Source organism: Camelus dromedarius, chromosome 2 (assembly GCF_036321535.1).
Source record: "Camelus dromedarius isolate mCamDro1 chromosome 2, mCamDro1.pat, whole genome shotgun sequence".
NCBI lineage: Eukaryota > Metazoa > Chordata > Mammalia > Artiodactyla > Camelidae > Camelus > Camelus dromedarius.
In genome coordinates this window covers 21183582-21198701 of record NC_087437.1, presented here as the reverse complement: position 1 = coordinate 21198701, position 15120 = coordinate 21183582, and the positions used below count along the sequence as shown (strand labels likewise).

The 15120-nt window shown below is 44.5% G+C and overlaps 1 protein-coding gene across 1 annotated transcript in view; it reads right to left on the bottom strand.

Moving 5' to 3' along the window:
- GRK7 (G protein-coupled receptor kinase 7) overlaps window positions 1–15120 on the bottom strand; it is a 33935-nt gene that overhangs the window by 6117 nt on the left and 12698 nt on the right. The window contains exon 3 of the mRNA XM_031446103.2: window positions 1110–1384. Within this exon, the coding sequence (XP_031301963.1) occupies window positions 1110–1384 (275 nt within the window). The remainder of the gene's footprint in view (window positions 1–1109; window positions 1385–15120) is intronic.

The following is a 15120-nucleotide window of genomic DNA, read 5'->3' as shown; positions in this document are numbered from 1 at the left end:
CACCTGAAGAATCCCTGCACAGAAACATCTTGAATAATGTTCGATCAAAATCTGAATGTTGTGGCCTCATCAAATTGACACATAAAATTAACCATCACAATCACAAAACCCCATTTTATATATGAGGATACGAAGACACACAGAAAGTAATTCAATTGCTTGAAGTAAAATGACTAGTACATAGCAGAGCTGGGATGTGGGTCTGTCTGTGACTCGAAAACCCTTGGTTTCCTTCCTGCATAACACAGTCACCCTCTGCCAAGGGTCTTTTCATAGGTCAGCTTTTCTTATTTTTTTCTTTTGAAATATCTTGATCTTGAGGGGAGGGTATAGCTCAGTGGCAGAATGCATGTTGAGCATGCATGAGGTCCTGGGTTCAATCCCCAGTACCTCCTCCAAATATAAATAAATAAATAAACCTAATTACCTTTCCCCCTCTTAAAACAAACAAACAAAAAATCTTGATCTTACTATTCCATTGTAAGCAATAAAGCTTGACTTCCCTCAAAAAATTTCAGCTGGACTTAATATAGCTGGCAACATCCTCTGTATTCACTAAGTATCTGTTGACTGATTAATGATACGGTACAGAGATGTATAAAAGGGACAGAATTTTCCAGAGCGTTGGCTATCAGTACTGGTGGTTTTTATTTCAAATTTTCATTTTACTCATTTTCGAATAGGTAGTTTATTCACACGGTTCAAAATTTAAAAGCTAATAGAATTAAGTAATGAAAATCCTCATTTGCATAGCTGTCACCAGCCCCCAATTTCCCTCTGTTAAAGTTGATGAATCCTATACATTCCTTGTATACTCTGATTGAAATATTCTATGCAAGTATTTGAATTAGTATTCTTTTTCTTCTTTTTTTATGTATGCTGTTTCCACTTCACTTTTTCACTTTAAAATGTATCTTGGAGGTTGTTCCATATCAAGAGTTCATAGGGTTTGAAAGTGTTGAAAATACTTAATCACATAATATACAAATAAAAACAGGAAAACACTACTAATACTTAATCACAAGGCTTTGTCATTAATCCAAAGTATTCTCCAAATCCCTGTGGACAATGCTGACTTCACTAATCACGTCTGTTATACAACAGTTTACCTGCTTCCTAAGCGTTGCTCTGGTGTCTTAGCCAAGAAGAGTCTGCAAATATCTTTCACTTCCTCTGTGAAGTTATCGTGTTGGAATCTGACTTCCTCTTTCAGTGTTCTTTGCTTTAAATCCTCTTTACTGACTTTTTCCTTGTAATCTCTGAATGGTGTTCGTCCAGCAACCATTTCATAAATACTGCATCCCATTGCAAACCAGTCCACAGGATAGGAATAACTCGCTTTTTCCATTAGGATTTCCGGAGCCATATAACCATTGGTTCCAGCCTGTAAAGCCCCAAACAAAAACAAAACAAAACAAAAACACGAATGTGAGCGTAACAGACGCTGCTGATTGCCTACCCAACCCCCCTTCTCCTTTCCTCTCCTTGCTGAGGGAGCCCTCATTTATTGGGAGAGGCCACGTGTCTAACCTATTGTATTCCCTGCTTTTCCAGCAGCCTCTGGTGCAGTCAGGGCCCTGGAATCCGTTCTGGCCAATAAGACACGAGGATCTGGCTGGAGTGCCCTCTGAAAGAGACAGATGAGGCTGTTCCTGCAGTGGGAAAATCACCTGGACTCTCCCAGTCTCCTCACCTCATCTCTCAGGTGAAAAATGGTTGTCTCTAAGCTCCCCTAAGCTCTGCCTCTGCTTTTTACTCACAGAAAATATAAAATTAGATGCCTGATTTTTTTTAAGGTTGAGCACTTTATTCCTGGATGTTCACATAATATTATCCAGTCTATGATGCTTCTTACTCTATGTGCTACGTAATGACATTGTTATGACACATTTTTGCCTGTTTGTCTCTGCATTGAAAAATTAATACTGTCATTTTAATCCAGAAAGTTTCACACATTTAACTTCATTTAACATGCATGACTATATATTGTAGGTACACTTATACTGACAATATATACCAAATGACCATTGGGGTAATATACATATATTAATTTATATATAATATATAATTATATATTAATACAACATATATTTTTGGTAAAGTATGCATAACTTACAGTTTAACATCTTACCATTTTTAAGTGTACAGTTCAAGAATATTAAGTACATTCACATTGTGCAGTGAATCTCCAGAACTTTTTTCATTCATCTTTCATAACTGGAACTCTGCACCCATTAAACAACCCCCCATTGCCTGGGTTCCCCAGGCCTTGGCAACCACCATTCTACTTCCTGTCTATGAATTTGACTATTCTAGGTTCCTCATGCAAATGGAATCATGCGGCATTTGTCTCTTTGTAACTGAGTGTGATTTTGTTACATCCATTCATTCAACAAATATTGAATGAACACCCACAACGTACCTTGTAATTATAAAGTATGTATTTCCATTATAATATGTTTTCACAAAAACTAAATTGCATTTGGTTAAAGTATAACGTATAACCTCTGCAGCATTAAAAAATGCAAGCAACACTCTAAAATGACAAGAAGCTTCTAGGAGTACATAAAAAGGAGAATACAAATTATTGGCAAAGTTGTGAGAAAAAAATACGCTCTGTAATTTGACTCAGATTTTTAGGAGTGCAGGAAGACACAGAGCAATAGAGAGAGATGCATCAACGGTCCCTGTGTTTTAACCAGGTCACTTAACTTGGGAGCACATATCTCCAAATGTACACAATACCTTAGGAATATTAGATTATATGGATAAATTTTACATGGGTAACAACAATGAAAAACACAAATGACCCAAGCACTAATGAGGAGTAATTGGCTTATGCAAGGAAATTCTGGAAGTGACCAAGATCTGACAGGCTGGGCATGAGTCAGCGTGGCACTGCTGTTTTCATAGAAGTGGGTATGTAATTTGGGTGACCATATGTTCCGGTTTGCCTGGGACAGCCCCAGTTTACATCTGTTGTCCTGGCATCTCGTCCAGTGTTGCATCTGCCCAGACAAAAGGGTGCTGTAGGCTCCTCTGAGGCCCAGGATCTAGTCTTACTCATCTTTGTATCCAAACCAGGTATTTACCTCTGGGCCTCCCCTGTTGCCCAACAAGACTTTTGTTATGTAAACAACAGTAAAGATGGTAACGAAATGTTTTCCATTCACCATCCAACAAATATTTGTTGAGCCATGTTCTGCAGTGATTTCCAGGGATTCCAAGACATATAAGACCTGGCCCCTGCCCTTGAGGATTTACAAGCTGGTGGAGACAGGTCAAAAGGTTAATTCAATATAGGAGGGTCAATGCCATAATGGGAGTGTAAAACAAACACAGGGAGGCCAGAGTGTGTGTGTGTGTGTGTGTGTGTGTGTGTGTGTTAAGGATATGTCACTGAAGGGCAACCGCAGAGCTGAATTACAAGGGAAGAACACAGAGAAGGCCGGCCAGGTTAGGGGCAGGTACAAGAATGGAGTCTGGAAAAATGTGGGGTGCTCAGGGAACTTTAAGAAATTCGGCCTTTCTGGAATATAAGATCTGTAGGATGCAGTGGTGGGAGGGGTGACTGGGAGGGGAGACTGGAGGGGGAGATGTGGATGAGAGTGAGAAACGCCATCTACCAAGACAGCAAAAGCCTGTCCCCAGGCTCCCTTTTCTCTTTGTTCTTCTCCTGTAGAGCCAGGAGGCTAAGTACTCCATCTCTCTGCCTCCTTTGCACCTAGGGTGGTCACGTGTATGAGCTTTACTTAAGAAGTGTGCAACGCACAGAAGGTTGGGGAAAAGGGAGGTATGCTTAAAAAGAAAAAGGGAAATACATAAAAGTTATAGGATGGATTCATGGATCAATAGAAGGAGGGATAGGTGAATAGACACACGATAAAGCAAGTTTAACAAATGTTAATAATGTACAGTGGAATACTGTTCAGCTACAAAAAGGAATGAAGTATTGATACATTGATGAACCCTGAAAACATTATGCTAAGAGAAAGAAGCCAGCCACCCAAGACCACTTACTGCATGATTCCACTGATAGGCAATGTCTAAAATAGGTGGTTCATAAAATGACTATACTTCAATAAAAAATAAATAGATTTCTTTTAAATGGGGGGGAGGGTATAGCTCAGTATTAGAGTACATGCCTAGCTTGCATGAGGTCCTGGGTTCAATCCCCAGGACCTCCATTAAACAAATAGATAAATAAACCTAATTACCCACCCCCCTCCACCCTCAAACAAAAGGTAACAAAACAAAAAATAATAATACCACCACCAAAGTAAAAAAAAAAATTTAAATAAATAAATAAGGCGATTTCATAGAGCCAGAAAGTAGATTAGTGGTTGTTTAGGGTTGGGAGAAGGGGAATGGGAGTAGCTGCTACAAGGTAGGAGGTTTCTTTTGGAGATGAAGAAAATATTCTAAAATTGTGATAATGTTTGCATATCTCTGGGAATATATTAAAAGCCATTGAATTGCACACCTTAAGTGGGTCAATTTTATGGTATTTAAATTATATCTCAATAAAGCTGATTAAAATGTCAGTGGTAAACTCTAGCTAATGGGTGTACAGGGGCTCTTGCTGTGAATTCTTGCAACTGCTGTATGTTTGGAAGTTTTCATGATAGAATGTACAGGGATAAAATGAATGAGGGATGGGGATGTAAGGCTAGATGTTGCAAGACTGGCTGCTAGTTCACCAGGCACATGGGACTCTTCTGGAAGGGTCACAAGGAGGAACCACAGGGAGAGAAGGGGGGGAGATGCTATCTCCCCCTCCCTCCCATCTCCCATTTCCATCAGTCAGTAGTTACCCTGTGTGATATCACTTACATGCAGAACCTAAAAAATACAACAAACCAGCGAATATAACAAAAAAGCAGCAGACTCACATATAGAGAACAAACTCATGGTTACCAGTGGGGAGAGGGAAGGGGGAAGGGCAATATGGGGCAGGAAATTAAGAGGTACAAACTACTATGTATAAAATAAATAAGCTACAAGGATACATTGTACAGCACAGGGAATATAGCCAATATTTCATAGTAACTATAAATGGAGAATAACCTTTAAAAATTATGAATCACTGTATTGTACACCTGTAACTTATATAATATTGTACATCAACTGTACTTCAATAAAAAAAAGAAATGTCCCTTTGAATTCTCTGACATGTAAATGTTTAATCATATTTTGAAATTATATATTATTAAAAACAATAAAGAATAGAATTGTTAAAGCAAGAAAAAAAAGTAGGGTTACCCCAAGGCTAGCTTGTCTATATTTCCAGGTATGTCATCCAGAGCCTTAGCACGTGCCCTGGAAGCCGGGTCCCACACCCCACAGTGTGGCATTTCATCCAGTTGTAGAGGTGGAGGAGCACCTTAGCCTAGAAGCTGTGCCAACACCGTGCTGCTTGAGAGAGAGAAAAGGAGGCAGTCGAGGGACTGTAAGAATGGGTGTGCGGTTTATGGCCCAGTGCACCAACTTGGTGAAATTTCTCAGTGACGGGCTTTGGTGTGGGGCACTTTTCATCCACAGTGCTGGCAACTGGCTGGTCTCTCAATCCAGAAACTAATGGCTGTCAGTACTGGGGAATTTTCTCAAATTATTTCTTTGATCATTTTCTCCCTTCCATTTTCTTTCTTCTCTCTCTCTCTCTCTCTTTTTTGAAATCCTGAATTTATCCTTTGTATTTCTTATCTTTTGCTCCTATTTTCATCTCTTTTGTCTTTTTTCTTTTCTTTTTTTTTTCTGTGAGACTTCCTCAATTTTTCTTCTAATTCTTCCATTTTTTTAAGTGCTTTATTGGGAAATTTCAGACATACACAAAAGAAAAGACACTAGAATAATAAGCCCAGTGTACTCTACATCCAGCTTCAGCAATTATCTATCTTATTTCGTGTGTCTCTACTCACTCCCAAAGCTCCAGTCTATCCTAGATATCATTTTTATTTCACTATGAACCTCTAAAAGATAAGGTCATTTAAAAAACAAACCCAAAGCACTACAAACACCATTATCTCACTTTAAAAATAACAATCATTCTTTATTATCAAATATCTGGACATGTTTACCCTCTCCAATTGCCCTAGGAACTTGTTCTCTAAAGAATTTGTTTAAATTTAGATCTAAATAAGGTTCATGCAATGAGATTGTTGATATCTCTCTTAAATCTCTGTGGATATATAAGTTTCTCCTTTATCTCTCCCTTGCAAGTTTTTGCTGGAGAAAACTAGTTAAACTGTAGTTTCCCACAGTCAGATTTTGCTGACTGCATTCCCGTGGTGTCATTTAACATGTTCCTCTGTTCTCCATATTACCTGTAAACTGATAGCTAGATCTAGAAGCTTCTACTGAATTTTTTTTATTGAAGTATAGTTGATTTACAATGTTGTGTTAGCTTCAGGAGTACAGCAAAGTGATTCAGTTATACATATACATATGTGTGTGTGTATATATTATATATATGTATGTATGTAAGTATGTATGTGTGTGTGTGTTTATGTGTATATATATATATATACACACATACACTTTTTCAGATTCTTTTCCATTATAGGTTATTACAAGATATTGAATATAGTTCCCTGTGCTGTACAGAAGGAATTTTTTTTTAATCTGTTTTATACATAGTGGCTAACATTTGCATCTCAAACTCCCAAATGTATCCCTTCCCACCCCCTTTCCCTTGATGACCATAAGAGTGTTTACTATGTCTGTGATCTGTTCCTGTTTTGTAGATGAATTCATTAGTGTCCTCTTTTTTTCTCCTTTTAGATTCCACATATGAGTGATATCATATGGTATTTTTCTTTCTCTTTCTGGCTTACTTCACTTAGAATGATGATCTTTAGGTCCATCCATGTTGCTGCAAATGGCATTATTTTATTCTTTTTTATGGCTGAGTGGTATTCCATCATATATATATACACCACAATTTCTTTATCCAGTCATCTGTTGATGAACATTTAGGCTGCTTCCATGTCTTGGCTACTGTAAATAGTGCTGCTGTGAACACTGGAGTGCATATATTTTTTGAATTAGAGTTCCCTCTGGATATATGCCCAGGAATGGGGTTGCTGGATCATATGGTAAGTCTATTTTTAGTTTTTTGAGGAATCTCCATACTATTTTCCATAATGGCTGCACCAAACTCCAGCCTTTATTAATTGTAGACTTTTTAATGATGGCCATTCTGACTGGTATGAGGTGATACTGAACGTTTTTATTTCTGCAAGTATGTTTTATTAATGTATTATTAGCAGAGAATAATGTGCACAGATCTTATATACTCAGTATCAGTAAATTTTGATAATTGAATACAAATTGAGTACAAAATTATCAGTGAGTTTTGATAACTGAATACACCCATGTAAATACAACCCAAACAAGTTAAAGAACATTTCCATCTACCCAGAAAGTTTCTTTGTGTCCCTTCTAGTCCATCCTCCTCCCCTCTTCCCAGGCAACCCACTTTCTCACTTCTGTCACCATAGATTAGCTTTGTTTGTTCTAGAATTTCATGTAAATGGAATTGTATGGTAGATACTCTTTTGTGTCTGACTTCTTTTTTTTAAAAACATTATGTTTTTGAGATTTATCCATGTTGTTCTGTAAACATATTTGTATATTTTTTTCTTTCCAAATGTCCTTGTTCTTTTCAGAATATTCTTTGTTTCCCAGCATCTGTTCTTCTTTCATGGACGCAATATCTTCCCTTAAATCTCAAAAGATACTAATTGTAGGTTTTAAAAAATATTATTTTCTATCCCCACATTGTTCCTGTTTTCTACAAGTTTCTTTCTTCTGTTTGTTTGGGCACCATCTTTCATTTTGGAGGATTTTTTCAAATGACAAATGATCTTTGACTCTGTTTATATTTAAGAGGGCAACACCAAAATCTGACAAGAATCTTGTCAACTGATGGGCATCACTGCAGGGTGATTATGCCAAGCCACTTCACTGCGATCCCACCTGTGAGTATCTGCAGGCGTTTTTTTTCAGGCTGCTCAGTTTCCCCAGAGGGAGATCATCCAACACCCCACCTGAGGGTGTCAGCCTGCTTGCCCTCACCCTGGGAACTGAGGCGGGGAAGGGGCTGAGGGTCTCCCTGTACGTAGTCGGTCACTCTCCACAGCTCTGAGTTGGGCTGTCTGTTCCTAGGGTAGGCTTCTCTCTGGTTCAGTCTCCTGAGCTGGGGTGAGAGAGGCATGAAGAAAGACCATAGTGGGGGAGGGTACAGCTCAGTGGTAGAGCGCATGCTTAGCATGTACACGGTCCTGGGCTCAATCCCCAATATCTCCACTAAAACAAAAACTAAAAATTATAAGGAAAGACTATAAACAACATCCCACTGCATGTCTGACGGTGGTGATAGGTAAATTCTACTCAGCAACAATTACTGTGAGCTTGCTCCTTGTGTGGCAAGCTTCCAAAGAGCAGATTTCAGAGGCGAGTGACTTTAAGGATTAACATCGCTAATCAGAGCACTGGATAAACATCAGTCGCTCAGTAGAAGGTGTGGGGTAAAAGTGGAGAGCATATGTCAGTCCTGAACAAAGGATTGTGAGACACACGCTGGGAGAAAAATTGGCAATAATAGTGGACAATGCTTATTGAGTGCTTATTACATGCTAAATATTTTCTCAAGTGCTTAAATGAATTTCCCATTTAATCTTCATGATAACCCTATGAGATAGAGGATGTTTTATACCCCATTTTTTAGACTAGAAAACTAAACCACAGAGAGGTTAAATCTTGCCCAAGGATACCCACCCGAGATTCACACACACAAGCCTCCACTGTGAACCAATACACGACACTGCCTCTGAGGAAACAGGTGAGGTAGATTTTTTTTTACCCCTCCAAATTCCCTTCAGGATTTCTGTTCTCCCCTTGGAGTGCCCTCCTTCCCTCTCTCCCTTCTGCCAAATAATACTAAGTCCTCATCGTGGTCCATTCTTGCTTAAGCTACTTCTCTTCCTCTTTTCCTAACAAGTTCTCCGTTCTCTGCCCATATCCCTGCTCACGAGTCTGGCCGCACTTCTCTACACGACACGAGGTTGCTGCTTGGTGGGGACCAGACCTTGAGCCCTGCCCTGGGACCACCTTGCTCTCCCCACTGGGGAAATAAGCTAAGAATTGGCCAGCCGTCTTTACAGTCCCATAGCCCTCTCCGTGCAATGGGAAGAACACTGACAGCAACCAGGGTAGCCTTAGTTCATTCCAAATAATTTTCAGGACTAAATTTACCTCTTGGTCCTAAAAACAGAGAATGTCAGTGATGGAATTTTGAAGGGCACCACCTCCTTGAAGAGTGGAGGTATTTCACAGATGAGAAGAATGGAATTAGAGGCGCACGCCAGAGTCTAAGCACCCAAATTCCATCGCAGCCTCCAGCTGAAAAAATTAATTGCCTGCCCTTTATGCCATTTGTCTTCTGCATGTGAACTGCCTCCTCCGAGCAGGGTGGGAGGAGAGACCAGGCCAAGCAGCATGGGGCAGGGTCCAACCACGCTGACCTCTCGCGGCTCAGTTTAACTCCTGCAGTTACAAAGGGTCCCCGCACATCGGTCTCTGTGGCATCAAAACAATCTCCTTCAGTCGGGGGACCAGAACAGCCGTGGCCAGGGCTGTGGGGATCACTCAGTGTCAGCAGCAACAGAACTCAGTGGAGGTTTTTGTGTAAAGTTTATCTTTTTGTTTTTTTGGCTTCATTTTGTTTTGCTCCGCCCCCCTCCCCGCAGCTTTGGTTTCTACAGTGCCCTTTGATGGATCTACGGAGCCAACACCTGGTTAGGGTTAGGCAAAACAAAGGATATCCAGCACTCAGGGCATCAAGCATCAGACCTCACAGGGTTTAGGAAGCCAGATGATGTCTGAACTCCTCCCCCCCCGCCCCCCCCCCCCCGGGTGGGCAGCAAGTCCATCTCCCACTGTCATCACACATGGATTGCTTAGTCCCTTCAGGGCCACCTGTCGCCTACAGGTGTCCAGACTTTGAGGAAGGTTGACAGCCTAAGCCGAGATCAAAATCAGAGCCAGCTTGTGGGGACCTGTGCCGACACCCCCTGACTCTCTCTTGCTGTTGGATGCTGGCTTCCACTGACCCTGCAGTTGTTGTCCCTCGCATCCCTGGGGGACCCATGGGAGCTAAATGGCAGGGCCCAGGCTGGGCGGAGTCTACGCTCTGAGGAGTCCCAAGGTGGCTCTGGGCAGGAGTGCACTGTGACCTCGCAGTGATCAGAACAGGGAGTGGCCTTCCAGTGGGGCTGAGAGGGCACAGTTCTCATCTTAATAGTTTCACAGGTCCATAAAAAAAAAGGTTGCCTCCCGGTGCAAGCATGCAAGTGTCTGTGCTGGTCCTTCAAGGTCAAGGTCACCTCCAGCTCCCCGTGAACTTGAAAAGTTGACAACTTTATATTCCATCATTAAAAGAAATGCCTGTATCATGGTGCCCTTGGTAAGGCTGGATTTATTGGGCCGGGTGGGGAGAAAGACGCAGTAAAGGAAGCTCTCTGCGTTTCCCGGCGGCCCAGCAAACTGGCCAGCGGAGCAAGAAACCGCCTGCGGATGCCTCTTCCCCACAGCTCATCACAAACCAGATCCACTCGAGAGCACAATCCAAACAGAAGAGGGAATCAGAATGTACATCTTTTGTTTGCCGTGGCAGGAGAACTGTTGAGCAGAGGAAAAAAACAAGCTGAGCTTAGCGCTATCAGCTGTTTCCTGGGGCTCCCTCCTTCCTTCCTCCGAGGGGGGCCCGGCCGCTTTGTTCTCGTTCCCAGCTGCTCCTCTGCGCCTTTAAGCGGTGGCCTTTGCAGACCTCGGAGGAATGCAGCCGAGACCCCAGGGGACTTTGCTCTGAGGCTCCGCCCTGTGTGCTCAGCCCTGGGCTGCAGCCTCCAGAGCACCCGCCCCGCCAGGGCCTACTTTTGCTCCGCGCCCACACCTGGGTCCACTTCCTGGGAGGGAGCAGGAGCCTCCCCCATGGGGCCTTCCTGCTCTCCCTGACACCCCTGGGAGAACTGACATCTCTAGGTTCTGACACCCAGAGAGCACCCACCCACTCCCCTCCAGGGGATCCAAAAGAAAGATATATAATTCTTTTTGCAGCTATACAGTCTGGCATCAGTCTGCTCTGGTACAGATCCCAGCTCTACCAATTATTAGCTGGTCACCCCAGGCCAGTTACTCAACCTCTCTGAGCCTCACAGGACTGTGATGAAGATTAAAGCAATAAGACACACGGCGTGCCCTTCCAAAGCCTGACACATAGCAGGCCCTCAATAGGTGTTAGTGACGATGGTCACCAAGCCAGGTTCCGGTTGTCTCAGGCAGGGCAGCTACACAAAAAGAAAACTCCAGGAGGCTCTAAGGTTGAAAGATGGGCCTGTCACATCATCAGAGATCAACAGATATGATTCCTCTACTAGAGTGTGTTCTTTGGTGGTTTCGTGTTCTGCGAATCTGCCCAGAGGCAGACTGAGGCCGATTTTCCGTGGTGCCTGTATGATGCTCAGAATAAAATCACACACGAAGTTCCATGCGCCTGTAAGGAAGCAGGACAATGGTGTGTGCCTGCCCAGCTCAGCCTGAGGCCCTCACCCACTGCCCACTCGGCTGCAGCCTTGGGGTCCTGCTGGCTCCTTGTGTCCCTCAGAGAACAAAGCACAGCAGCAAAGGTCCCCTGAGCAGCGATGGTGCCTTTCAGGTGAGGCAGAAACAGGGCAACAGTGGAGATCGTGACAGAGTCTGGTGCTCTGCTTCTTGCAGAATAATCAAAGCAATCAGTCCTTGAGCACCTACCAAGCGGCTTACCCTCTGCTAGGTATTGATCTAGGCATTTCTTAATCTTTTCATCAAGCCCAAGAGGTGAGCAGTATTAACCAGACTCAGAGAAGAGGCACGACCTCCCTGGGGTTAAGTGCAGGGCAATGGCCAGCCAAAGTGGCATATCTGGGCCAATGAGAAGAAGGCACTCTGCATGGCTTGGTGGGTGGAGCACAGGTTGGTCCTCTGTCCTCACTGTCCCTGTGGCCAGGTGCCCCAGGTGCTGGCACATCAGCCTGCACACCTGTACACAGCAGCCATAGTAAGTGGCAGACCCAAATTGGCACGCTCACCACCCTTCCATTTCGTTGATCCTGTGGACCATATCTCATCAGCTGCATTTGATCTGAATGGATGCTCTGAACTTCCAATACATGTCTACATCAAATCAAATGATACGGCAACCGTTTGTTCCCCGGGCTGCACCATCCTGCATGATAGCCCCCTTCTGCCATACCCTGCAAGCCTCCTGGCTCTCTCTCCTCACTGCCACAACTCAACAATGTGCCAGCCTGCCCAGTTCCTGGCTGGACCAAGGGCCAACCCGTGCTCTGTTCACCAAGCCATGCAGAGTGCCAGACCCTCTTCCCTCTCCCCTTTGGTAACTACAGGTTTGTTTTCTATATTGGTGAGTCTGTTTCTGTTTTGTGCATACATTCATTTGTTATTATTTTTTTACATTCCCTCTATAAGTGGTATCATACAGTATTTGCCTTTCTCTGTCTGACTTGTTTCACTAAGTATAATATTCTCTAGGCCCATCCATGTCATGGCAAATGGCAGCGTTTCATTCTTGTTTATAGAGGGGTAATATTGCATTGTATATTTACCACATCTTCTTAAGCCAGTCGTCTGCTGGGCACTTCCATGCCTTGGCTACTGTAAATAGTGCTGCTATGAACATTGCACCCCACGCCTCTTTACCTTCATCCCAGCTCCCTCTTCCTGATCATCCTTCCAAGGCTGATTTTGTCGCTTCCCTGCCTGGAAGCCTTCAATGGCTCCCCAACACCCTTGGCATTGAGTGCAATGCCCTTGTCTGACTCCTCCAGCCCCCGGGGGCCTGACATATGATACACTTTCCAGTTGCACCCACTGTCACCCCTCACTCCCTGTGACTGCACACTCTAGGCAGCTGCAGAGCCACTCTGTCCTGGGACTAAGCCCCAGGCTGCTGGCTCCAGGCCTTTACCTCAGCCAGGGCTTTTGGCCCTACGCAGCACTACGGACATGGTAGATCCTTCTTTACGGTGCGGGGCTGTGCGGTGCATATGATGTTCACAGCATCCCTGGCCTCTAACCACTAGATGCCAGTAGTAGTAAACTAGCCTTAGTCGTGACAACCAAAAATGTCTCCAGACATTGTCAAAGCACCCTGGGGGCCAAACTGCTCTTAGGTAAGGACCACTGCTCTGTGCTGACAACTTTGCCAAACCTACTCTCCTTTCTCTTCACCTGTTTCACCTCCGTTTGCCTTGTAAGTCTCGACTTGGTTGTCATTTCCTCTTGGAAGCCCTTCCTGGCCCCGTGTCGGGCTGGGCGCCCTTCCTATGCACCCAACTTGGACAGCTGACCACCGTATTGTCACTGCCCTTTTACTTGTCGGTCACTTCCCTGTCCTGGGCTTATGAAGGCAGGCATTTGGTTGCCTGGTATCCAGTTGTACTCAGGGCTCAAGTCTGTACCTGTGACATGACCTCACCTAGTAAATCATCCTTGACACCCTCTCTCCGTTACCCCAAGTCCAAACCATCACTGAGGCCTAGTCACTCTGAAATCCCTTCCCAGTTCAAACACTGTGCTCTGGCTCTACCACCTGCTCTGTGGGCAGAGCTGCCGTCCTCTCTCACCTGGATTACAAGTGACCACAATCCACAGGAATCCCCTCCCGTCTGTCCTCACTTCAGATGGAGCGATTTGTTTCAAAACCGAAGTCTAAGCTTGTTGCCCCCTTGGTTAAATGCTTTCAAAGGCTTCCCAGTGTTCTTAAACAAAAAACCAAAGTCCCTAACATGGCCTGTCACGCCAGGCTTGGCCTGGCCCCTGCCACCCTCCAGTTTCGTTAGAACCACGCCTCCTCTTGCTTTGTGCTTTCCATGCCCTGGTTTCCTTTCATCTCCCCTGAGCAGCCGGCACTTGGCACTGGCTGTTCCCACTACCTGGCTCTGCCCCACCTGGAGGGGATACTGCGGTCCTCTGCCCAGTTCCCTCTTTGGGATCTCAGCCTCCACCCAGCAGCTGCTGAGACCAGGGCCAGCCTCCAGTGCAGTCGAACTGGGCCCTGTGCTCAGGAGCAGCCCGGTGCTGGGGGTGAATGCTGTGGGAGGCTATCTCGACAAGTTTTTGAATTTGTATCTTGTAAGTTAAGTCCAATGAGACCACGGAGCAAGAATCTGGATCTTGGAGTCTCAACTCACACATGCAGTGCTGTCTCCTGAACTTTCCTGCCTCCCAGTGACGGGGTCTTGGCTGTCTGCTCCCCTGAATCTGCTCAGCGACTGTTGGCTACCCTGGACTTGGGGCAGGCAGGGCTAGGGGCAGACACGTGCCTCTTCAGGTCTAGTTGTAGAGCAGGGCCCTGGGTGTCTGTGAGTGTCTCCACTTAGTCCTTGCACATCTCAGAGCCTGAGGGAGTGCAACATTAAGCAGCAAATAACAAAAATGCCTTGACTTGTTGAAAGACTGAGCATGGAAGAAAGGAGAAGGCTTTTCCTTGATATTTGAAGAAGAGGCCCTGCATTTTCATTTTGCTATGAGCCCTGAAAATTACGTAGCCAGCCCTGGCTGGGACCATGGACTGCTGATGGCTCAGAGCCTCCCCCTGCCCACCGCCACTCACCCTCCAGAATTGCCCTCTGCATCAGGGAACAGCTTCACTCAAGCTTACGCCCCCTTCTGGCAGCTGACCAAGGTCACTGACTGACCTTGGCGAGACACAAAAGCCTGGACCCCTCCTCAATTTGGGACAACTTGGAAGGGCCATCCCAACTCTAGAGCTTGCTGAAGGATTGACTGGTATCTTAGGTCCCGCTCACTGTGGGTTGGCTTCTCCCTCTGCCCAATCCTGCCTTCCTCAAGCATGTATCTTAAGAGAATGAGACCTAATAAATCTTCCACATGTAGCTCTGTCTCAGTCAGTTTCCAGGGAACCCAATCAAGACACCACCCCAGCTGCTTTACTGAGTGAATTCCTCTCTGTCTTTCTGATATTCGTAAGTTGTATTTCCCCTGGGCTTGACTCTCTGATCCTCACGTGTTAAGATCAATCCTCCCTGGAGAGCCCCC